The sequence below is a fragment of the Protopterus annectens genome, chromosome 7.part0 (assembly GCF_019279795.1).
Source record: "Protopterus annectens isolate FY-2018-M chromosome 7.part0, PAN1.0, whole genome shotgun sequence".
NCBI lineage: Eukaryota > Metazoa > Chordata > Ceratodontiformes > Protopteridae > Protopterus > Protopterus annectens.
This window is the reverse complement of record NC_056739.1, coordinates 1,947,300,805-1,947,327,270: the sequence shown is the minus strand read 5'-3', so window position 1 is coordinate 1,947,327,270 and position 26,466 is coordinate 1,947,300,805. Positions and strand designations below refer to the sequence as shown.

General features: G+C 41.2%; 1 protein-coding gene across 1 annotated transcript in view; it reads right to left on the bottom strand.

Moving 5' to 3' along the window:
* AKAP13 (A-kinase anchoring protein 13) overlaps positions 1-26,240 on the bottom strand; it is a 2,349,678-nt gene extending 2,323,438 nt beyond the window's left edge. The window contains exon 1 of the mRNA XM_044078370.1: positions 25,905-26,240. Within this exon, the coding sequence (XP_043934305.1) occupies positions 25,905-26,214 (310 nt within the window). The 5' untranslated portion in view covers positions 26,215-26,240. The remainder of the gene's footprint in view (positions 1-25,904) is intronic.
* Between the last annotated feature and the right edge of the window lie 226 nt (positions 26,241-26,466).

Below are 26,466 nucleotides of genomic sequence, written 5' to 3'. Positions count from 1 at the left end.
TGCTTGTTGATGTACCACATGACAGTTGTGTTGTCTGTTAGAATCAACACCTGCCCTGGAAGAAGTAAATCCTTGAAAGCTATTAATGCAAACTGGACTGCTAACATCTCCTTCAAGTTGATATGTAGATGTTGTAGTCTGGCAGGCCACTTGTCTTGTATCCACTTTCCATTTAGATGAGCTCCCAAGCTTTGTCTGAGGCATCTGTCGTTAAAATCTGACTCGCCTCTGGCCGGGTCACAGAGAGTCCCTTGTTTAGGTGACATTCCTGAGCCCACCACAAAAATTCCTTTTGAATGCAAGGTATTATTTGAATGACAGTGTCCAAATCCTGGCAGTGCTGTGTCCATACATTTGTGAGATACCATTGTAGCTTCCTCATATGCAGTTTGGCATTGGGAAGCACCAGAATACAAGATGCCATGAACCCTAAGGCTTGAAGGACTGTCCTTGCAGTCAGCCCGGACTGATGAGATAGTTGATGGAAGTAAAGGGAAAGATTCTTTTGTTTGTCCGGGGTCAAAAAGGCCATCTGGGATGCTGTATTCAGTCTTACACCCAGAAAGCACATGTCCTGAGAGGGTACTAGACTGGACTTTATTTCGTTCACAGAATACCCCAGGCATCTTAGCACTGCTACCACATATTCCAAATGATGAAGAAGCTCGTCCCTTCCTTGAGCCAGAATCAGGCAATCGTCCAAATAAGGATAGATCTGTATTCCTTTTAGCCTGAAGAAAGCTATTACTGGAGCCAGAACTTTCGTGAACACTCTGGGCGCAGTAGATAAGCCAAAGGGCAATGCAGAGAACTGATAGTGAGAAGTCCCAGCTCGAAAACGCAGATACTTCCTGCAACTTAGTCTGATAGGAACATGAAGGTAAGCCTCCTTGAGATCCAAAGTAACCATCCAATGATCTTTGCCCAGCAGAGGTAAAAGCTGCTGTAACGTCAACATTTTGAACTTGGGAATGTCCAGATAAGTGTTGAGGATAGATAAATCCAAAATTGGTCTACACGTGTTCCCCTTCTTTGGTACTAGGAACAGGCGAGAATAAAATCCTAGGCCCACTTCTGGCATAGGGACCGGCTGTATGGCCCCTATTTGGAGCAACAGAGAAATTTGCTTGTGTGCCTCTATTCTTTGTTGAGGAGGAACGTCTGGCATGCCTTTGAAAGGAGGCAAGGTATGGAAATAAAACCTGTAACCGTGGTGTATGATATCCAATACCCATCTGTCTTGGGTAATTAAACTCCAATTTTCTTTGAAAAGTGCCAACCTTCCTCCCAAAGGTGCTGCCAGGCGAGAAGGCTCTGGCAGCTGAAAAGGTAGGTCATTGGGTCTGTTTACGAAAGGACTGACCCCTGCCCTCACCCGAAGACTGTGCAGGAGAACTCCCTGTTCTAGGCCTGAAAGAGCCCTGAGCTCTGCCCCTACCACGTCTAGATCTACCCCTAGACTGGGAATCATAAGAAGGATACGTCCACCCCTTAGTAGGCCAATTTCTACTAAACTTTGGAGGCTGAACCTGCAAAAAATCTTTAACAGTCTGCATAGACTTAGCCTTGTCTTCCATTTTCTTTAAAACTGCCTCAACAGGAGAACCAAACAACACATCAGATTGTAAAGGAGCATCTAAAATCCTTGTTTTAACATGGTCAGATAAATTTTGATCTCTCAGCCAGGCGTGCCTGCGAAGAACTGACCCAGTGGCAGCCACCCTAGACGAGGCCTGTACAGCATCAAAACCACATTGCAAAGAATGCTTACCCACCTGTTCAGAAACATGTACTAAATCTTGCAACTCTTTACAATCAATACCTTCCGCCAGAGCATCAACCTTAGACTTCAATTGTGAAAGGAGATAGTTTTGGTATTTCAACATGTGAAACTGGCAATTCAAAGCCCTCATAGCTAGAGTGGAAGAAGTATAAACTTTCTTTCCCCATCTATCCAAGGCCCTGGCCTCTTTATCTGCAGGAACCGGATTCTTGACAACAGAAGCCTTAACACCTTTAGGCCCCTGGCTAACAGTTTCTGGGTCTGCCCTAGGACTCTTAAAAAGATACTTATGAGCTTCAGGCACCCTGTAATACCTATCCGGTTTAACAGGAGCAGGAGGCAAAGAATCAGGATTAAGAGAAGCCTCTGTAAAAACATCTTCCACTACATCCAAAACAGGAGGTATAGCCAAAGGCCTATGCTGGGGTAAAAATAAAATTCCCTAAGCCTTTTCCTGGAATCAGAGAAGTCCTGACCTTCCCACTTAAAATGCTCCCTCATGGAATGAAGAGTTTCTGAAAAAGAAAAATCCTCAGGAGGAGAAGCAGAAGGAGTAGAATCATCCACATCAGAATCAGAATAAGGAGAATACTCCTGCAAGTCTTCAGCCGAAGACTCAGAAACATCCGAAGCTTGCTCAAAACTCCCTAGCTCAGGCTCCACCCTAGGTCTCTTATCAGGAGGGGGCAAAGAACCCCTAATCAAAGTAATCAAATCTTCTGCCATTTTAAGCATATGCTTCTTGGGCACAGTTCCTGAAGAACTAGGGGTAACACCAACTGAAGCTAAACCTGGCCTGCCTCTGGGAGAAGCCTTGGAAACAGAAGGGGAGGGCCTAACCACCCTAGGCAGGGAGGGGAGTATAGTAACCTGAGAAGCCCCATCACCCTGACCTGCCTCCTGAGAGGCCACATCCTGCAATAACAAAGTCTCTCCCTGGGATCCCAAAGAAACCCCCGGTGGAACCACCGGCTCCACCGACACCTCTAAAGAACCGGTGTCCGGTACCGACAGTTCTTCTAGCCTAGGCTTAACTGCTTTGTCCTTGCGCTTCTTCGAAGAAGCGGGCGTCGGAGCATCCGACGGCATTTTATAATTGCACCGCTTCCCGAAGACTAACCTGGCACAGTCTAATCTCCTCTTTATAGTGCGCTTATTGAATCTAGCACAAGAGCGACACCCAACAACGTCGTGCTCAGGCCCTAAACAAGGAATACACAAAGTATGATAGTCTCTATGCGGTATCTGTTTCCCACAAGAAATACAATTGTTCACTTTTTCTGACATCCGGTAAACCACTGAGGCAAGAAAAAACTAAAATATTCCCCAACGGGGTACTTAGCCAACTTTGACTCGGTCTGAAACTCCGGAATCGAAAAATTTCAGAACGCCAACCGGCACTTGCAATGCTGCTTCTGCATCGGACCATGCGGCAAAAAAGACTGAGGATATGACGTCGGTCATGCGCATTTGTACCCTGACGTCCTGATGTCAGTCAAATGCGCCTTGACCGACGTCAGCCTTATACTTTGATATTCGGGCCGACCGAGGACAGCGGACTACCCAAGTGTAAGGACTGCAGCAATGTGAGATGAAGAACATCAAAGTGCCCACAAATTACCACACAGGTGGTAATCCATTAAGTACAGAAGAAGTAATTAGGGACCTGGGGACCCAAGTTGATAGCAATCTCTCATTTGACAACCACGTGGCCAAAGTGGTTAGAAAAACATTTTATATAGCCCACCTAATCATGAAGGGATTCACATCTAGATCAGGGGAGGTCATTGTGCCTCTTTACTCATCCCTCATCAGGCCCATAATTGAGTACAATGCCCCTTTTTGGATGTACCTTATCAGACACCTGCAGCAACTGGAAAGACCCCAAAAGTACCTCACCAAGAGGATCAAAGGGCTCAAACAGATGCCATATGCTGCCCGGTTAAAGAAACTCCAGCTCTACTCAGTGGCATACCGCCTGCTCAGAGGCGATCTGTGCCTGAGGTATAAAGCCATGTCCAACCCGGAATTAATGGACATACTGCACCTCAGAAAATCCAAATCCCATCGAGCTATGCGCTCGAGAGACTTGAACCTCAGCACTGAAATAAATAGGACATGCTGGAGGGACAAATTCATAACCCAGAGGCTCCCTTCACTCTGGAATAAAATCCCAGTCCAGGTTAGGCAGAGTCCCTCATTGACTCTCTTCAAGAGGAATCTTGATGAGTGGATGGGAGATCGTAGGTTTACCCCGGGTATCACTTCTGTGTCACTGTTAGACAGAGGCATAGTATACTAACCTCGAAAAAGGGCACAGCAAAATTAATTTAAAATTGGTGGCGAAAGCCAAACACACTCTGGCTAGGCTTATAAATGCCCTAGGGCAGATAGCCTAATATGAACCTATGAACCTAATCACTCCTGAATAAGCTGCACTACCCATTCCTTAAATTCCTCTTTTTTCAACAGATAGGTGGGAAAGCACCAGTATCTCATTTTTATTTCATTACCCTGTGTTTTTGTTTAGTTATTATTGGTGCATGATCTGAAATATTTACTAGGTGCGTATCAAGACCTTCAATTAAATGCACAGATTCCTGTGAAATGTAAATTCTGTCTAGCCTGTATCTTGGGGAATAATATGTAAATTTACTATGAACTCTTATTACTGAATTTACATCTTTCATGCCAAATATTTTCATAAATTTCTTCAAAAATCTGCCCTCCTTTGTTATAATTTCCATTCTGAGCCCTCTAGACAAATCTTCACTGTTGCAAACACATTCAGTTTATAAATTTTATCCCATCGTCTGCTTTCCCAGACCCACCCTCGGAACCTCCTCAGACATTGTTTAAACTCATGGATGTCAGTACAATCCAGTCAGAGGTTTAAGAATGTTTTAAGACAATTTTTTATATTCAGGTTTATTACGTTTATTTCAATTTTGTGTTGGCTTTTGCTTTGGTTCTCAAATATTTGTAATGGTTGTCGAGTAGTAACATCTTGATTAACCTGTTTTTTTAAGCATAGCACCCGCACTCGCTGAATACGGTCCACTTATATCCGGACTAATTGGTTGTTTTGTAAGTAGACAGGAAACACTGATCGGAAAACCTAGTAGTCTCTATAGGTTTCAATTACCTGGTGTCAGCTTAGCCCTTACCTGTAAGCACCCTGTTTTTCACTAATTTGTATTTCACTATTTTACTAATTGGAAACCCAAACTATCATCAAGGAAGAAAGCTCTTTCCCGACCACCGTTTTATACTCTGGGTACTTCTTCTTTAAACTATAAGCTTAACCATCCCTCCCCCACTTAGATCGTGGCCTCCCTCTTCTGGCTCCACTTAACATTATATTACACTCCAGCTAATGAAAAAATGTAATTAATTCAGTTGGCTGGACAATAAGTTAATGCATCATTTTAAAACTGTTCCTTATTGTGGTTTGGGCCTGTGAGCTAAGGAGAATGTCTTCTGCTTTTTGAGCCACGTGGGTGGTCCACCTTTTTTCTCTTGGCAAGCCCCATAGAGCTTGGGACAGTGGGCTCTTTAAAGAAATGTTTTAATTTCTACAGCTTCAATCAAACCCACCACCCTTCTTCTATGTAACCACAACCTTGATCTATAGCCAGCGTTTAGAAATATAACTGGATGGATTCTTTATTCCAACTTATATATAAACAGCTTAAAGGTTTGTAATTTCAGACATAAGGTGATCATGAGCATATCTTTATTTCATATGAACAACACAGATGGCTCACCTTTCTTCACTCGGCAGGTCCCTTGGATCCTTATAAAAAAGGTTTGGTTTCAAGTACAGCTTTGTTCAAAACCCCCTCCCACCCCACCTCCTTTTTTCTATATAATTGCAACCTTGCATTACTAGCCTACGTGAAGAAAATTGGCCAGGAAACTCTTTTTACTCCAGCTTCGGGTACATAAGCTAAAAGGTTTATAATTTCAAACTAGGGGGATCGTGAACATATCCTTAATTCAGATGTCTTGGACTCCAAGTGCTGACTTCTTTGGGATGCATTGGAAATAGCCACCATTCCTCGCACTACGTGGTTGACTCTCTGTCACCACTTTGGATTCCCCACAACTGGAGTATGGCATAACCAGAGACCCAGCTGTCCTTACATGGATGGTGTACCCTAGTCTAGATAGTCAGGCCTTTAAAAACAGGTTTTCAATTTTTAACAGAAACTATGGCTTTATGTTTAATTACTTCTTGGATACACAAAGCTTTAGACACACTAAGACTGATCAACCCTCTCTGTTCCTTATTACTGTTTCAGAGTTTCTCATACATTATTTGCTTTCTAGGACTCTGAGCACAACTGAACCCACCCCATGACCCACTCCCAGGCTCTGGTATTTGTCCCCACACAGGCCACCCACTTAGAAACTGCTCATGCAAGCCTGGCAGCCCTCCGCACCACTACTTTGTGGCCCTACCTTAACGTTCACTCTGTTATACTTTTTGGGAATTGTATAAATCCTAGAATTATTTTAAAATTGAAATTTATGTCAAAATTGAAGTGGACTTAAAGTTGGCAAATCTGTTGACGGTAACCCGAAAGAGCAGCATAACTTTGATAGGCTCAAGTACAGGATCCAAGTTTGACGTTTTTAAATACTTACAACTTTTGAATGTTTTGATGACACTCTAGCTGGCTAAAAATACCTCAGAATTTATAATAAAGGCTGATCCAAATTAACTGTCTAATACAATTTGGAAGGTGGTCAACTATAGTTGTAATGCTTTAATTACATATGATATCCTACTTTTAATACCCGTGGTGGTGGTGCTGCGGTAGCGTTGTCGCCTCGCAGTAAGATGCTGTCCGGTTTGATTCTCAGCTAGAGCGTCTTCTGCGTGGAGACATGCGTGAATGGGTGCACCTTCGTTGAAGGTTGTGCATCAGGGCTGGTAACTCGGCACGTAAAAATCAACTACCAATAATTAGCGGACCGGAGTTCCGCTGTGGCGACCCCTAACTGGGAAAAGCCGAAAGACGCAACAACAACATCCTACTTTTAATGTTTTAATTACAGGTGATATCCTAGATTTTAACTATATGTGGTTACCTAGTTTCGATTTAATTAATAACATGATGAAAGAATACTCCTCTGTAACTCCACCTACATGTACACCAGGACAAGCCTCACATGACATCACCGGCATCCACAACACAGATTTGACCCTCCCTCTACAAGCCTCCTCTGATCAATGGGATTTTTGTACCTGGTACACACCCACTTTTTTGACAATAAGTTTAAAGCTGTAAACCATCTCTCCTCAGTCATTTAAGTGGCGCTGATTTGCCAGTAAAGACTTTAAAGGACTGAGGACTTTATGCCTGTTTTTCAGGATTAACAACTCAATTTGGTTTTCAGTTTTCATTGGGCAAGATCTTTATGCCTAGGTACATCTGTCTAGGCAATAACTGGGGAAAAAAGAGAGAGATTCCAGACTAACCCAGGGAGTCATTCCACCAAATAACCCCACACCTGCGAGTACTGTCCACTGATTAGTCTCCACCTATAAGTAATATTCCTTGCTGAAAACTGATTATTTTTTCCAGAATTTTCTTAAGTTCACTTACAGCAGTTTTAGGTGGAATATAAATACATGCCAGTGTAATCCTCCTCCCTTGCCAGTGGCCCCTTAGCATTACAAATCTACCATTATTATCTTTTTTATCCTCTTCTATCACTATCAGAGCTCCTCTTGCAATTAATGCAAGTACTCCTCTTTTCTTTTATCCCAGGTATTCTGCTGAATAACCATCCTGAAAACCTTTCTTTATGAAAATTCACATATTCAGTTCTTGTAAGTGTGTCTCCTGTAACACAGCTATTTGCGCTCTGCATTTTTTATATAGTTCAATATTCTTTCTTTTTTGTATTTATCTGTGAGACCATTGACATTTAGAGACATTACAGAAAGCATCACTGCATTAAAAAGTTATTATTCCCACTTTTATATATAACACCATTTTTGTTAAATGTATAGTTCCAGCTTTTGTGTTACATGCATATAATGTTTGACAGGTTAAACTTGTACACAGTTGTTTCTTCTCATATCCATTTGAACCTATGTCACATCTTACAAAACATTTTGTTTTATTGAAAACCTTCAAACAAAAAAACAAACACTCCCCCCAATATTCCCCTAAAACCTATTAACTTAATACTAACATACAAAACTATGTACATCTTCTAATAGGAACAAACGTCCCAAAGTGACAGCCACACTCAAAGACCTGAGTTAACCTAAATGAAAGGTTAAACATGCTAAGATGTATGGTGCAACCTGTGCTTCTAATAAGTGCTAATTGGTTTTGTCTTTTCTCTGTTTTGTCTTCAGTCAATCACTCTCCACCAGACTATAGCCTGTTTCTCTTTATCAGACTGTTTACATGGAAACATAAAGATCAGCTGCAGAACTGCTACTGAGCATACATGCATTTGCTAGGGGAAAAAAACTCATAATATTCAATATTCTTTTTCATGTACTTGCTTACTCTTAAAACTTGTTGCTAAAATCAATCTACGGTCCTTAATCCAGTCATTTACCCATGCAAGAATGAGAAAAAGCACATTCATTTTTCTTTTGTCGTGGTTTTTAACCAGGCTTTTTGCATTGCATTGCCTACATTTCTTAAAACTGAATAAGAAGAAAAAGAGAAGGAAGAAAGAAAAGAACAGCAGTACCTGTTTACAATCCCCATTACACTTAAAAATAACTGAGAAAACTTTACTTTATAGCATGCAAAGAAAACCATACACCAAAAAAAATAGTGCTAGTAAGAAAAAAAAAATCAGTTAACCTTCTTCTTCTTTCCCTACCCAAAGCATTTTTTTTAATTAAGGACATGAAGTAGGGCACATGCTTTAGAGTATATAATGAATATATGCTTTAGAGTGCCCACAAGTCGAACAAATTCTGAAAAAGTCTAAAATTACCACATTTTCTTGTTTTGTCATATTTCACACATATAATTATTGCAAATGAAGAAGTGACAGGATTTGGGAGATGGAGATAAACAGTCATAAAATCAGTAACTTTAAGTGGTATTAGAATGCAATAATTATATGTGTGAAATATGGCTATAATGGAGAACATTGATATCTGTGCAGTAACTGAGACCTGGTTCAAGGCTCCAGAGAGCACCCCTGCAATACCAGGCTACAACTCTTAACACACTTTTCGGCCACCAAACCAGGACCGAAACACTAAAGGTGGAGGAGTGTCAATCTTCATCAAGGATATTCACACCACCAGGCTAGTTGCCTGACACAATGTGTCTGAAATTCTTCAGGTGCAACTAACACTAGGTAAGACTGCAATCCAAATTGTAGCTTGCTACAGATCCCCCACCATACCCCAAGATTCTCACTACACCTTTCTAAACATACTGGAAAATATTAAGATAGAACCAAACACCCTAATACTGGGTGATTTTTAACTACCCTGCCATTAACTGGGGAAACTACTCATGTACCAACACCTTTGCCCAACGGTTCTTGGAATTCATAAATTCCAATGCCCTGGATCAACTAATCCATAGTCCCGCCAGGGGCTCCAATATCCTAGACTTGGTCATTACCAACATGGGAAATCGATACTCCACACCTATGGTCACCCCCTCTTTAGTCAGGTCTGACCATAAGCTAATCACCCCTCCCCACAGTAAGGAAACCTCCATAAAAAACTTCTTCAAAGCCAACTTCATGCTACTCAAATCAGAAGTGACAAACCTCATGACACCCATGCAGACGGGAACTGAAAGTTCAACTGCTGAATCCTACACTAAGGCACTGTATGAGCACATCCACTCATGCATGAATCGTGCCATCCCAAATAGAACCAAGATGCTCTCATCCAAAAAAAGGAAGCCAATCTGGTGGTCCCCTGCCATAAACAAACTTTACAACAAAAGGAAGAAACTGTTGTAGAAAAGAGGAAAATCCCAGGATGCAAAAAACTCCCTTACCAGCCTCAGTAAGAAACTGAGATCCCTCATAAAATCCTCCAAAGCTAGTTACGAAAATAAAATTGCCAAAGATTCCAAAGACAACCACAAGGCATTCTAGAACTATGTCAAGAATCTAAATGGCAATGCTCACATCTGCTCTGAGCTAAAACAGAATGGCATTACATATACTGATCCCACGGATATTGCCAATATCCTGGCAGATTGATTCAGTACCAACTTCACCCCCCCCCCACCCCCTAAATGACCCATCTCAATACCAGAAGATTGCCAAATTCTGGTAATAATGGCCACACAGGTAAAGAACGCACTCTCCAAAGCTACGAATACAGCATCCATGGGACCAGACGACATCCCGGGCTGTGAACTACATGAACTACAATATGAACTGGCACCTCACCTAAGGTTAATGTTTAATCATAGCCTCACCTCAGGTTTCGTGCCCACTGAGTGGCGCAGAGCTACAGTTATCCCACTCCACAAGGAGGGATCCACCTTGGATCCCGGAAACTACTGTCCCATCAGTCTGACAAGCCTTATCTGCAAGACCATGGAGCGTATTATCATGGAACTTATAAACAAAGACATTGGCAACCTTCAAACACTGGACCCCACCCAGTTTGGGTTCGTGAAGAGCCGATCTTATCTCCTCAACCTGATTGACTTTTTCGAATCAGTCTCCAGAGCCATGGACAAGGGTAAGGTGGTCCACACAGCCTATCTAGACCTTGCCAAGGCCTTTGACGCCATCCCCCACTCTGGAATCATAGATAAACTTACTAAGCTGGGCATTAATCCCTACATCACCCAATGGATTGCTAACTGGCTTACTGATAGAATCCACACTGTAAAAGTAGCCAACTCCAAATCCAGCTCCAGACAAGTGACAAGTGGAGTACCTCAGGGTTCAGTCCTGGGACCGCTCTTGTTTGGCATCTACTTCTCTGAAGTACAGGCCAACACTAAGGGACTCTGGCTAACAAAGTTCGCAGATGACTGCAAACTGGGAGCCATTATTGAATCCCCAAATGATGTGGATACTCTACAAAAGGGCCTTACAGAAACAGATGCTTGGTGCCAGAGCCACGGGCTCAAGCTCAATGTCAAGAAATGTATAGTTATCCCCTTTGGGAAAAAAACATGCATCTGTGAATTACCATATAGGTGGCAGTACACTAAACACTAAAAGTGTGATAAGAGATTTAGGGACACAGGTGGACAGTGGTCTCACCTTCGATAACCACATCGCTACAACAGTCAGGAAATCCTTCTATGTGGCACACCTCATCACTAAGGGCTTTTCATCCAGAAAAAAGGAGGTCATTGTCCCACTGTACTCATCCCTCATTAGACACATTACAGAATACAACGCCCCATTTGGTATGTACCTCTCAAGACATCTGCAACAACTGGAAAGACTGCAGAAATACCTCACTAAAAGAATCACAGGCCTAAAGCAGATGCCCTAAGCTGACCGCCTTAAAAAACTCCAGCTATACTCTGTCGCATATCGTCTACTCAGAGGCGATCTCTGCTTAACATAAAAGGCCATGTCAAACCCAGAGCTGTTGGACATGCTACACTTAAAGAAATCCCAATCCCTCAGAGCCACACGCTCCAGGGATCTAAACCTTGTCATCACAATAAACAAAACATGCTGGAGGGATAGGTTCCTGACCCAGAGACTCCCCAGACTCTGGAACAGATTGCCCATACATGTCAAGCAGAGTGTCTCTTTGGCCCTCTTCAAAAGGAACCTTGACAATTGGATGGGAGAAAGGAAATTCACCCCGGGGATCATGTCAGTTGCCCTGCTAGACAGGGGTCCAGGGAAGTAAATAGTGTGGGAAGAAATAGCCAGGGAATTGTTATGGCTAGGCTTGTTTAGGCCCTAGGGCTGATAGCCTTGTACCAACCTATGAACCTACTACCTTCTTAGCATGTGCTTGATCAAAAAATGATTTTGTCCCTCCAGGGAAGAATACTTTGAAGACACAAGACAGGTGAGTACAGCAGTTTGAATCTCACACCTTGACATTCCCTGAATAGTGGGATAAATTTGCTTCTCTTCTGCCTGGTGTACAATAAATAATCAATCTCCAAAAACATGCTGCTGTTTCCCACTTGTAATACTTTGTTCTTAATCCAGGGTTTTGTCAAAATCAGTTCCTTCTGTTGGCAGGATTGCATCATTACTGTTAAAGGTCTAGGTTGCTTTCTCATAGCCAGATTTGGAGTGTACAGAGGATGTGCCCTTTCAACTAACAACTCCTTCTGTGGAATACCAGTCCAGTTGCTTATTTGTGATTTCATAAAATTAACGCAGTCTGTTCCTTCCAACTTCTCTGGTATAGCTGAAAATCTCAGGTTTTTCAAACGCGTTCTATCCTCTAATTCTATTATATTTTGAAACATCTCTTCCTGAAAAGTCTCATATTTAGCCAGCCTTTTCTTCATTTTGACCTCTGATTTTTGCAGCTTTATCACCTCATCTGAATATCTGTTTAAAGGATCTTCCATTTTTTCCAGCCTTTTTTTTTGTTTGTGTTGATATATTCCATCAGTGTTTTATTTATTTTAACCAGGTCTATGTGCCTCTGTATTATATCTTCCTGCAGGTTACTGGAATTCATGTCTGCAGGTTGCATTGCTTTTTGCTGAACAGCTGCAGAACTTTCTCCAGTCAGTGCGTCTTCACTATTTTGTAGCTGATTTTTCCAGGTCCTCTGTATTTCTCTTTTATTGGCATCCAAGTGGTACACTTACTAGCCAGTTACTGAAATTTACCCATAAACACAAGTCTACTGGCCTTCTATGCTGAGTTTCTGTTTTCATACTGGGAAAGCTAGAAATGAGCCGTTATTCAATGTGCAGCTATCTTGGAAGTCAGGTCACCATCAAATGGTATTGTTGAGAATTTATAATGTCATTTAGCCACAAAAAATCAATAATTAGCTGAAGTCTGCATCTGCAAGAACATGATGATATTCACATTTTAAATCTAAGGTTACTAGAAAATGTCTCATAGAAGCAAAATAAAAAGAAGTTATGTACTCACCATAACGTTCCATGTTTGTTGTCCATCTCGCCCTTCATTCTTACTGGATGGGTTCAGAGCCAATCCTCGGCTCTGACTCGGCCGAATACACTAGCTCGAAGTCTCTAACTTGGCTCATGGCAGAGTAGGTATTCCATCATGGGTGCAATTCCTCAGATCTTGTCTGCTGCCGACTATTACAAAGACTAAAATAATCATATGACATCAGGTCAAGGAAAAACAAAAAGAGTCAAAGGAGCACATTTATAAGGGGAAACAGCTCTCCACCAGATCCTCTAGGAGTCCTTGGATGGGGGAAGGTGGGAGGGTCGTAAGAATGAAGGGTGAGATGGGCAACAAACATGGAACGTTATGGTGAGTACATAACTTCTTTATGTTATGTTGTCCTATCTCGCCTTCATTCTTACTGGATGGGATAGCGTCCCTAGCATCATTTCCCTGGGTGGCTCACAGGAGTACACCTTTGAGCACAGTGGAACCAAAGGAAGCCCTGTCCCTGGAGACCAAATCAACTTTGTAATGAGTAATAAACGTATGAGGATTTGCCCATGTAGCAGCAGCACAAATACTGTCCATTGACATTCTGGCCTGGAAAGCAGAGGATGTTGCTAATGCTCTTGCTGAGTGACCTCTAATTCTGAACAGCAAATTTCTATTATTGGAGGTGTATATAAAAGTGATACAATTTGAAAGTCAGTTTGAAAGTGTGACTTTAGAAACTGGCATGTCCCTTTTTGCTTCAGAGAAAGAGATGAACAATTGGTCTGATTTCCTGCAATCTTTAGTTCTATGCAGATAGAATCTGAGCTATCTATGCACATCCAATTGGTGGAGTTTATACTGGGAAAAAACACTGGAAGCTCAACAGATTGATTTATATTGGATTGAGAACAAACCTTATGTACAAAGGATGGAAAAAAAAAAATTAATTTTTTATATGTTTTTGTTACCTTGGAACACATGTTATCATCTCACAAGATTCTTGTAATTAATGTTTAATGCACTGTTTGTGTAAGTCTTCTATGTGGATCTTTTCTCCCCGGGCCGCTACTGAAAATGGACATATATCCAGCTAGACTAGCCCTGTCAACAAATGTAAAATAAAATAAAATAAATAAATAGTGATACCCTATCCTTATGGAAAATCAAATATGGTGGCTTGATTGATAGTACCTGCAACTCTGAGACTCTTCTTGCAGATGTTACAGCTACTAGAAGGATAGTCTTTCAAGAAAGAAATTTGAGGTCAAAAGATGAGGAGAGCTCGAATGGCGGCAATGTTAGATGAGACAGGGCAAAATTTAAATCCCAGGGAGAGAGCAGTCCTTTTAAAGGAGGTCTCAATAAAGAAGTGCCTTTTCAAAATGCTTTACACAATGTGTGTGACATTAGGTTAGGAGTATATTCACCAATGTGGAAAATCGAGATTGCCACCAGTTGGACTTCTATAAGAAATTCTAAAATCGAGTGAATTGGAGCAGAAAAGGGATAAATGTTTCTGGTTTGTACCCAGTAGGAGAACCTCTTCCATTTACTAGTATATAACTTTCTGGTAGAATCTTTATGATAGGATATCAATGTGTTTGACTGCTGAAGTGAAGTCTTGAAGCCTAAGTTTGGAAGTGGAGCAGTCATGCTGTCAAATTGAAGGTGTGGAGAGAAGGATGATGTGTTCCGGACATATGAGTCAGAAGGTCTGGAACTGGGTCCAGAACGCATGGCTTCTCCTGCAGATGAGGCCAGAGGAAGGGGAACCAAATCTGACGAGGCCAATATGGGGCAATGAGAATCAGCCTGCTTCCCAAGGATTTTGCTTTCTGGATATCTTTGGGTATGAGAGGAAATGAGGGAAAGGCATAAACCATGAACAAGTGTGCCTCTCGGTGTCTCCCTCAGGGGGGGGGGGGGTAGGGCAAAATAACTTCTGCATTTGGTATTCAAAGGAGTGGCAAAAAGATCGCAGCAAGGCTGGCCCCATTTCCGGAAAATCTCCTCCATTATGCTCTGGTTTAGAGACCACCCGTGAGACATTAAAATTACCCTGCTGAGCTCGTCTGCTATCACGTTGGATTTCCCCAGGATGTGCATTGCTACTAGAAAGCGTTGGGAAGAGATTGCCCATTGCCAAACTCTCAGAGCCTCTCGACAAAGTAGGTATGATCTGGTTCCTCCTTGTTTGTTTATGTACCATACCACTGACATACTGTCTGACTGGATTGCAATGACATACTGTCTGACTGGATTGCAATTGTTCCTAGTCGAAGACAGTCGTGGAGTGCCTGCAACGCTAGCAGCACTGCTCTCATCTCTAGAACACTGATGTGCAAATAGGCCTCGTGTTCTTGCCATCTGCCTTGGGCTGTCCTTCCCAGATAATACCCCCCCAACCCTATCTGGGAAGCGCCTGTGGTCACTATAGCAACAGGTTGTTGTGGTATAAAGGATCTTCCAATGATCACATGTTTGGACTGAGTCCACCACCGTAGATCTCTCTTGCATGACTCTGTTATTCTGATCAGATGGGATATAGGAAGTTCTTGTAGTGACCACTGAGAAAAACAGGAGCCATTGAAGGATTCTCATATGCATCCTGGTCAGAGGAACTAGAGTTATGGTTGAAGTCATAGTTCCTAGAAGTTTCAGAACTACCTTTGCCTTTACCTTGTCCTTGGGAAGAAGGTGGACTATTTGCTGTCTGAGGGCAGAAATTCTGTTGGGTGGAAGATGTGCCATCATAGAAACAGTGTCTAGGTCTACGTCTATGAAAGTAATATGTTGACAGGGCAACAAGGCAGATTTTTGGAAACTGACTGTTATGCCTAGCTGAGCACAAATGTCCAGTGCCGCATCCCTGGCTTGTTGAAGTAGATGCCTGGTGGTGGCAGTTAGGAGCCAGTCGTCCAGATACGGAAACACTTGAAATCCAAGATGTCTCAATGAGCCATTACTACTGCCATGCATTTGGTGAACACTCCAGGGCTGTAGTGAGACCAAAGGGCAGAGCTCGGAACTGATAATGACTGGCTCCTAGCCAGAAGTGCAAATGACTCCTTGATGCTCTGTCCATTTTTATGTGGTAGTACGCATCTTTGAGATCATCTTTCCCTAAAAAGGGAAGTATTAACTGCAGTGTCACCATTCGGAATTTGGACTTTTTGACAAATTTGTTCAGTTTGCTGAGATCCAATATGTATCTCCAGTCCCTTGTTCTTTTTGGCACTAAAAAGAATCTTGAGTAAGTTCCGAATCCTATTTGGTCAGCTCAGACTTTCTGGATGACTCTTATGTCTAGCAACTTTTGAATTTCTATAGCTGCTTGCTCCCTTAGACTGGGTGGAACATCTGGGATTGTTCTGATACGTGGGAGAGGATGGCAAAAGGGAATGGAATAGCCACTGGATATTATGCTTTGTACCCACTTGTCTTTTGTGATATTTTGCCAGGCTTCGGGATAGAAAGATAAATGCCCCTCGACTGCCTCCAGAGTACAGCAGACAGGCCTCCTTTCAGGAGCACTAGTAGGGACATCTGCAAAAAGAATCATGGTCACCCTGGTTTTGCAGAACCCCTCTGCCTCTAGGATGATGTCTACCATTGCTGCCACCCCCCTGTGCCCCTGGGGAAGGATTCACCTTGTGTGTCTTGGAAAGCTCCTTGGGATCTTTTGAACCACATTTTCCTACTCTTCTGAAATTTAGGTTAAGGTCTTGAAGGTACAGAAAAACATACCCCAATGGCTGACAAGAGTTTTCCCTTCCTGCTCGCATCTGGTGAGTGTGTCTTTAACTTTAGGTCCAAAAAGTGAGGAACCATCAGAAGGGGCATTGGTAAAGGTAGACTTGAAAGGTTCCACAAAATTACACAAGCGCATCCAGGAGTGTCTCCTCAGGGAAACTCCTGAACCTGCTGCCCTAGTCACTCCATCCATTGCATATATCAGTCTCATGGAGGAGCTGACAATGGAATTTAAGGTGGATAACTGGAAGGTGACCTTCTCTGGCACCCCCACACCCAAAGAACCGTGTAGAGCATCTCCTATCTCCTTCAGGAGATCTCTTTGTAACCTTGTAAAGTGTATAAGGTAGTTCTGCGATCTGAGTGTAAAAGTCACTGATGAAAAAGTACGCTTCCTGTATCTGTCCATTGTTCGAGAATCTTTGTTCGGAGGATAGACAGATGAGGATGTCTCAGAAAGTTCCTTCTTGGTGGCTGCTGCCACCACCATAGCATCTACAGGCACACCTTTGGTAAGAATTATTTTCCAGTGGGGGCTGACAAAAACTTGTTTGGCCTCCAAGGGATGGCTCCATAGTGTCAGGTGGCTCCCACGCCTTTCGACTGACTAACTCCATTAGCTCATCAAAAGGCGGAGACACCCAGGAGGCTGAAGGTTGAGATCCAAAAGCCTTTAGATACACAGACACCTCATCAGAAGGGGTGATGGTGTTCCAGCTGCCTCTCTGTTTTAGGATATGAAGGACATCTGCATAGGAGATATCTTCAAAGGATGACCGTGGGCACCACTCTGACTCCTCAAGGTCAGTGTCTGAGGTGATGGACTTGTCAGGGGAGTCTATATGCTTCCTCTTGTATATTCTCTTCCGAGGGGGCTCCTCAAAAGGGTATTCTGGGGAGGTCTCAGAAGAGTGAGGTTCACCCAATGGGGGTTCCCGAGGCTCTGAATCTCTGCTGTCCGGTGATGGGGTGGTGCCGAGATAGTTGCCGATGCTTTGGGGGACGAATACCAGTATCCTTGTGTAGAGCTGTAGGAGGGGACAGCACACTCCTCAGCAGGTCAAAAGCAGAACCCACCAGCTCAGAGGACACCCCTGGTTCTGAGGAAACAGAGGAAACCCCCGGCTCCAGGGAGACCAGCTCCGAAGCTGATGTAGGAGTTGAACTCAACCGAACCAAAGCACCAAGGGGTAGACTCAGAACCGAAGAAGCTTTGGTCTGAGTGTCCACCCCGGGGCCAACTGGAAAACTTTGGCTCCTAGACACCCCAGATGACACCAAATGTGTCGAAGCAGAGATCGGTTCCGGAATCTCCTGAAGGGGTCCCAGAACCAAAGGGTATACAGCAAGTGGTACTAGGCACTCTGGCTCCGAAGATCCAGTTTGGGTCGGAGGAGGAACAACAGTTGATGTAATAGTCTTAGACGACTTCAAAACCTGTTGGGTCAGAACCAAGAACAATTTTGCCAGCGCCAACTTCAATAGTCTGCGCACCACCCTCTCCATGTCATCATCAGACAGGCTCCTAGAAGACCTGGAGGATAGGGTTGGTGAACGAGATCTCTCCAGAATGGGAGATCTCAAAGTAGGGGAGACCGGTGGAAGTTCAATGGACCAGCTCAGAGTCACAGTTATTTTCGGTTCTGAAGATCTTGGAGCCGAAGAACTAGGTTTATCGATAATAATTATCTCTGTCTGTTCCAAAGGCTGTGGAGCCGAGGAGGTCGATGCTTGTGAAATTTTTGTCAATTTCACAGGAGGCTCAGACTGAGCCAAAGAGACAGGAGATGGCCTTTTAGTTGGTTTGTCCTTTTTAGAAGAAGAGGACTTACTGGATGAAGACGAAGAAGCAGTCTGGAGAGCTTCCTCAAAGGTCAGTTTCAAGAGTCCTTTGACAATCAGTTTATTTTTCCTCTCTTGCAAAACACGGGCGCAAAAGAGTGACAGAATGTGCAAGTTTCCTGAAGATGGATTGCTCCTAAACAGTAAACCCAAATGCTATGTCCATCAGTAGTGAAAATTTTTTGGGAGCACATTTGGCACTTCTTAAAGCCCAAAGGTTTATGTTCTTTCTCCCTAGTTTCCTTAGACATGTTAGGGATAAAGAAATCCTACAACAACTATATAAAATGCCACACAGAAAATAACGTCTAGAAAAATTAACACGCAGCACATCTAGTGAAGCTAAAGAGGAAGGGGAATAGCTTTGCTCACTAACTAAAACAAGCACTAGGGCCTCAATTAAATGGACCTAGTAAGCTACCAGAAAAGGACACACAGAAAAACACTACTACTAGCCCTCTAACTCAAACCCTCGTTAGCTCTCTAACTTAAACGAGCTAATTAACTAATTAACTATTAAAGTAATACACACACAATTTAAGTAACAATTTAAGCACACCACTACAGCAAAAGGCGACGGGATACACAATATAGGCCTGGCGAAAAAAACGATGGCCAAGAAGAAGCACACAACAACAATAAAATAGCTACCTAAGCTACGAAAAAGCACAGCACTCACAAAACTAACTAACTAAGTAATTCTAAGTTCTAACTATAGAAAAATAGCAAAAAGACACAAAATTTAACCATGGCCAAGAAGAGAACATCTGAACTCGTAAAGCAGCAAACGAGATCTGGGGAATTGCACCACTGCATAATGGATACCTACTCTGCCACATGCCAAGTTAGAGACTTTGAGCTAGTGTATTCGGCCAAGTCGGAGCCGAGGATTGGCTCCGAACCCATCCAGTAAGAATGAAGGCGAGATAGGACAACATAACATCATTTACTTTGTTACTAAATATAATGACGTTTCTAGTGCCTTGGTGTCATATTTGCACAAACATTGAGAGATTCTGTTCACAAGATGATTTTACCTCTTATTTATGTACAAAGCTGGCTATTTCTTACAAGGCAGGACAAAATATGTGTGACATACCTGTACACAGTAGTTTTATGAGAGGTCACAATTTTGTTAATCAAAAAGATATTCAGCTTTCTGGTATTTTTTTATTCATGCTTATACATACATATGTCAGGTTAAACATATAAATGGAATAAATCCTCTCAGCACAGGTGTTCAAAGGACTCTGCCATGGTTACATGATTGGAGTTTGACAGTGAGCTTGCTACAAATGAGAGCTTATAACTTTAAAATATGTGGGTATTTTATAGGTGCAGGTAGATGGCTCTGTACAAACTAAAGTGTAGTCCAAAATATACAAACCTTTGCCTTTTTAACTTGACCGTTGTTTTTGATTTTACTGAAGGGTGCATCACAAACTGAAACAATTATCTTGTTATCCAATGAAACTGTTGCATACTTATTTAGTGATGAGTTAGTTATTTTAAATTATGAAGTAGGTAACTAGTGTTCTAGTTTCTGAAGGAGTCCCAAGTACTATTAGGGACGAAACACTTAACATTTGGTGCACTAGCTTTGTTTTTGTACTTGTTGTAACTTTTTGTTACCTGCTAATGTTGGTTTCCGCGGGTATTTTTGATTTTTAATAAAGCTACTAGTTTGTTCTGTTGTTAATTCGTGTTGGAGTCCTTTGAACACCTGTGCCACGAGGATTTATTGGATAAAAATAAATCAGATTTTAAAGCAGAAGAGAATTTAGTTGTGACCCAGAGTCTGTGCTTTAATTAAGTCCCATCATACTTCTGCAGTTAATATAACACAGGTGAAACAAAAAGGAAATTTAGACAGAGACAGGAAAACATTAGGAATATATACATTATGTGCACAATGGGAAGGAAGACAATTCTGCTGTGCTGTATTTTTAAGAGATATCAAGTAGATGATGCTAGCCTTTTAAGGGTTAGCATCTTAGAAACTGTAATTAATAATGAAAATGTTATGGAACTTAAAATAATTCCTTATTGCGCCCATCTCTTACATTCTGAAGTATGGTACACTGAAACCTAAAGGTTTTAATAAAGAAGCTAAATGGACAGAGATGACTTCATAATTTTTCTAATGAAGTCACAAAACTGTAACTTTTTAAGTGCTGGTTTTACCCTGAAGTTCAAATTCCTTGAAGGTTTTAGTCAAGATGCTAAAACGTTTTTATGTTTTCAGAAAGGCTCCTGATGTAAGTAATTGTATTGCACCCCAGTCTGAGGAACTTCAAGTCTCCTGTGTAGGACTTGACTTTTCTGACTAAGAAGCTAGGTTCACTTACCCTCTTTTTGATCTAGTTATCTCAGCAGACTAAGTGTTCATTCCTCACAGAAAACACATTTCTTCATAACAGTTACCTCAGTTAGGGGGATTTCTAAACTGAGGACATTAGAAGTAAAAATACCCTTGTGTAGTATTCTACAAGGATAAAGTATTTTTGAGACTAAGAACAAATCAACCCATTATTCCTAAAGTGGTCTTTTCAACTTTATTTGTACAATCCATCCAGGTGCTTCTGTTGTCTATTAACCTGCAGAACAAAATACTTCTGCAAACTATGGATGTCCAACAATAACACAGATTCTGTACTGATAGGACCAGGACTAAACTACACAAGAGTTAAAGCTGATGTTTCTTTTACAAAAGGAAAACTGGGCCATTCAGTCATGAAAAACAATACTCTTTCCAGGAGCTTGCTTGAATTTTATGAAAAATGCAACAACCTTAGTCTACTAGGTAAACATCTATCACTGCAGTCTTCTCTAAACAATGTCTGTCAAAAAATATGACGCTACTACATAATGATCCATCACCCATTCACTCATTCTCTAAACATTAAAAATGGAAAGTCTACCGCATGGAGAAGACCAAGATTTGCTTCAGCTGTCTCCATACCCCTCAACCTCTTAGCACTAGAGTCAGGGACAAACGTAAAGGTAACGAAGGGTCAAAGGACCACATTTCTGGACAGATTTTAAATATTGCTCTTATCAACTTAGAAAGTGGCTAAAGTAATAGGTTTTGTATTTGCATGCATTTTCCAAAGGTTATAAGCTCTGAAACTCAAGTGTATATTATTATTTAATGCCTGCAATCCTCAATTATTTGTCAAAAAAACCACAAATTTTGCAAAGGGCAGACCAAAATATAAGGCAAAAATCTGAACATCTGACAGTTGAGAGGTATGGCTTTCTCATAGGGCACGTTATACGTCACCCACCTTTTGTTAATAGCTTGCTTGGCACTCTCCCATTTACATTATCAAATCAGGTAGCACTAATACTTGCTGAACACAATGCAGCTGGACACTTGTTACAACAGCAGACTTCTCTGAATATTAGGATCACAACTGCAAGACAGACTCTGTCCACCATACCTCTCCACCCTGACGGTGCTGACCCCCCCAGTTCATACACATGGGTATTATGAGCTTTGCCAAATTACAGATTTTTTTTCTTTTGTGTGTGTGTGTGTGTGTGTGTGTGTGTGTGTGTGTGTGTGTATGTGTGTGTGTGCGTGTACGTGTTAAAACAATTAATCAAAGGTGGTTTGGTGTGTGTGTTTACCCTTCCTCTACTATGGAAGCATAATGCAGTGTTTATGTCAAACTATGTCACTTTACTTTTTCTGTCCAAATTTAGACTCTTTCAGACTTCTTCAACTGCATTTATTGGTATACTATCTCTGTTTTCCACTTTCTGGGTAGGGCATACTGTGTATTCTCTTATACAGCTGCACTCCCCCAAAAGTACACTAGCCCAGTGTTTTAACCACCACTCACTCCGAGGGGATGCCTGACTGCAGAAAAAGATCAGGACAGGGGAATGACATCCACCTCTAGCTACTTCATTCACACTATGGATTCCTACAGCAAGGAACTTGCCATTTGTACATCTACTGTTATGGTGGGTATATTCACACACTGTACTTTCTGAAGTTTTCCAAACAAATTCTAGCACTATTCTAAAAATGCAGAATGATTCAAACTTAAGGGAAAATGTCACTTTTGCTCATCTACAACACACAAGTGCAAAAACTAAATAGCAACTTAAGTGAGAGACAATCAAATACATTTTATATAATCTTACAAGTTAAAACAAAAAAGAAATATGCAAATGCATTTGTTAACCCAGTATTTGAATGTACACAATCACAGTGCATTATTTTGTAAAGGTGGGAGGTGTCTCCCCATTATCCATTCTCAACTTAATAATCTATTATTACAGTTTAAGATGGCGTTTAAGAGTGGCTGCTGCTCCTGTCTTACAAAGCAGTATATGATATTCATTCACTGTAAACATTACTTTATAAGTCAACAAATTCTGCTCAGTACAGAACTAACAGTGCATTTTCCACTCTGTCATTTTGGAATTTGAACAACACATGAGCAATATTATTTGTGCTTATTTAATGCACTTCACAACTGTTGAAGAAGCCTCTCTGTTGACTGCGCTTCTGGTTATGCACACCACTATCTTATGCTGGAAATTCCCTTAAGGGTTTCAGTCACACAGACATTGAAAATATTCTAAGGCAGAAGAATGACACTGTCAGTTATGTTACTTAGGGACCTGCAGCATATGCAATGGGTTCCAAACACAGAAAAAATGAATGGGCCAAATAACTGCTGCTATGATTTTTTTTTTTTTTTGCTTTGCAGTGTTAACGAACCCCCTACTAAATGCATACCATATTAGCATCAGAATATACCAACAGGATCTCATCTTTCTGTTTAAACAGTACCATATATTTTCATTTTTAATTCCATCTTGCACTAAATTAGTGAATGGTTTACAGCCAAAATACAGTAATCTGGGATGGTAATTAAAATATGAGGTAAGATGATAGAGTACCACATCTGTTTTAAAGGAATACTTCCCCAAAGCAAACATAAAACATATTCACAATAGATACAAAGCTAGAAAGCATACCACAGTTTCATACCTCTCAACTGTCCCTGATTTTCAGGGACATCCATCATTTTGGCTCAAAATGTTGCTCTGTCCCTCCTAAAACTGGTGATTTTTGTAGAAAAGGTGGTGGATTACACTTGATAAATAATGACAGGAATTCAATTTAAAAAGTTTTTTTCATTCTGAAAATGCACATTATATTACTTTCTCTTATTCTGACAACTTCTCAGGTTAACCATACTAATATTTTAAAAAGTGTTCCTAATTACTTCGGGTTTGTCCCTGATTCTGGAGGTTAAAAGGCTGAGAGCTATGCATGCCACTTAACTTGCAACAAAACCTAAGGGTGTTTGGACATTGCTGTCACAGAATTTCAGTTTGTCTTTATCTTCAAAACTGATGTGGTAAATATGAAGTTTTAAAACATTTTGTACTTTAATTTCCACCAAGAAAAGCCCATGACGTTATAAAAAATGCCCTACTACCTTCTTAAGAACTGAAAGAGGCACACAAAGCTCAACCTGACTTACATTCTGTGCACATGTAATCGAGAAGCACCCTGCAAGGTTTATGAAGTAGGCCAACACCCGAATAAAGGCTATCAATGTATAACCTGTTCTACTAGTAATCTCACCTGGCTGTTACAGAGCAATGGCAAGCACTTCACTGCAGTATACACGAGTGTTGCATTTTTTCCTTCTTCTTTTGAAGTAAACTTTGTAGAAAATCAACATACAAAATTGCATCCAACTTGAAAAACATATGATTCTTTCCTATACCAAGATATCTGCTGTATTTGCACTACAAAAGTGTCATCAGAGCATGCCAAAACTGGATTAAAAAATGAAATCAATGATAATCTAATGTCAGACCTCAGCATTACAGACAAAAAAACTTTCAAAAAGCTGAATATAAAATGCAGGTGCATTCTAAAACAAGGCTAGCACTGATGCCACTGTTAGTTATGTTACTTAGGGACATGCAGCATACAGAATAGGTACCAAACACAGAAAAAATGAAGGGGGTCCAGCAAGACAATGACTAATCATCAGTATGCCCATTTTGGCCTGAGTAGTATGGAGACAAGCAGACAGTAAAATAATCACAGCATGCCAGGCTCATGCTAGAGATACATACACAACGTAAAGTGGGTGAAGATGGACTGGTGTGTTAGCTGGATGATGACGACTCTGGAAAATGTCTACTGACTGATGCTATTTCTGAATCAGACTAGCAGAATGGCATCTGTTCCCTTCCCCATGGCATTTTATCTACAATCAAGAAACAGCAACTATACAAATGTATGTTTTTTTTTTTGGGGGGGGGGGTGCAGAATGAATGCTACATAGGTTACCAAACATGAGTACACTGCAGCATAAGGCAAGTAAGCTGCCTACACACTGGGAATGGAAAATACTTAAAAAGGTGGAACAGAAGCTGTAGAAGTCCTCTACTTCCCTGCAAATTGCAAACATTGCTTGTCACTTGGGTAAACAAATTTCAATTCCTGTAAGTATTAACAAGGAAGACAGTTCAGAAATGCAGTTGTCAAATGTCTGAAAACATTTCCACACTGAAAAGAAAATTCTCCATCAAGTGTAAAGATGCAAAACAGAATATATTTTATAACATCTAATTTTGAAAAGGGCACTTATCTGTGTATAATCATAATTATTTAAAGCTTGCTCACATCAGTCAAATGCTGGCAATCAAGGCAGTATCATCAAGGATTTACTACAAGCAGACTTGTGTTCAGTTTCCACTGGTCACTCATACTGACTTAGCAAATCATTTGAAAAGGCCAAAATGTCATAGTGACCTCATTGCTGCAAATTAAGCTAGTTTCAGGATTCAGGGCCTCATCTCCCATGCAAAAGAAACTACATTTAATTCTGAACACCTTAAATGAGAAAAGTGCAAGCACAAGAATAAAATTAATTTAGGAGCAGTATCAGAAGGCTAGCTGATTAATTTAATGATTTTAACAAAATGTACTTCTTTCTGACGCATGTCAACAGTGAGGTAAATGTATCAGCTTCCACCACATTGTACTGGACAGAATCTCACACACACACACACACACACAATATAAGCAATCTGGTATGTATCACTTGAAAATTACTGGGTTGCTCATGGTACACATTCTTGCAACACATAACTGGTTATGATGATGTTAATAAGTCTTAAGACCTAGGACTGAAAATTAACAGCTCATGCCTGTGAAAAACAAAAAACCCTGAATAATACGCTTGGATTGTTACTAAAAGACAGCCCTTTAATTTCAATGAGCCTATCCCGTTAAAGGTACTGGTGTAACTGTAACAAAAACTAAACAACACACTTGGATAATTATTTACTACAATGTTGCTGTTTTGAAAATATAACAACATTGGAAAGTATTTTCTTCTAACGGAACAATTATGTTTGCACATTCAGAAACACTACCACAAAGTGTGCGGAATACAGAAAAACACAAGAATGTGAAAACACTGCTCACCTGTGACATCACTGTCTTTGGGAACTCCTTTCATGCTCTCATGAATAACTATCTTGTCAGGAACTGGATTAAAAACAGACTCCACAGCTGACTTTTCATCCATGGGGATACTACATATATTTTCAAAAGCAACTGTAATATCCACTTGTGACACATCCAAAGAGCATGAAACATCATCCACGGGTTCTGTAAAAGTTGTGGCCTCAGTTTTATCATGCATGTTATTTGAATACACCTGATTATCCGTGCAACCTTCACAGCCAAAAAGATGAGAGTAAGCAGAAGCAACTTCTGAATTTGGAACAATCATGCTTGAATTTTGGGTAATGTTTGTACTGCCTGTCAAACAGTCACCACCTTCAACAAGTACATCTGATACTAAAACATCCTCCTCCTCTTCCTCCTCTGATTTGGTATCTCCACAACTATCCCTCGAAGCAGGAGACTCCTCTGGAGTTGGGACTTCTGGTATGGTTTCCAAAATTAAGTCCAGTCCTTCCTTGCGATCAATTATTCCGTCCTTGATAATGTGAGTCAATATTCTCTCTGTGGAGCCTCGCTC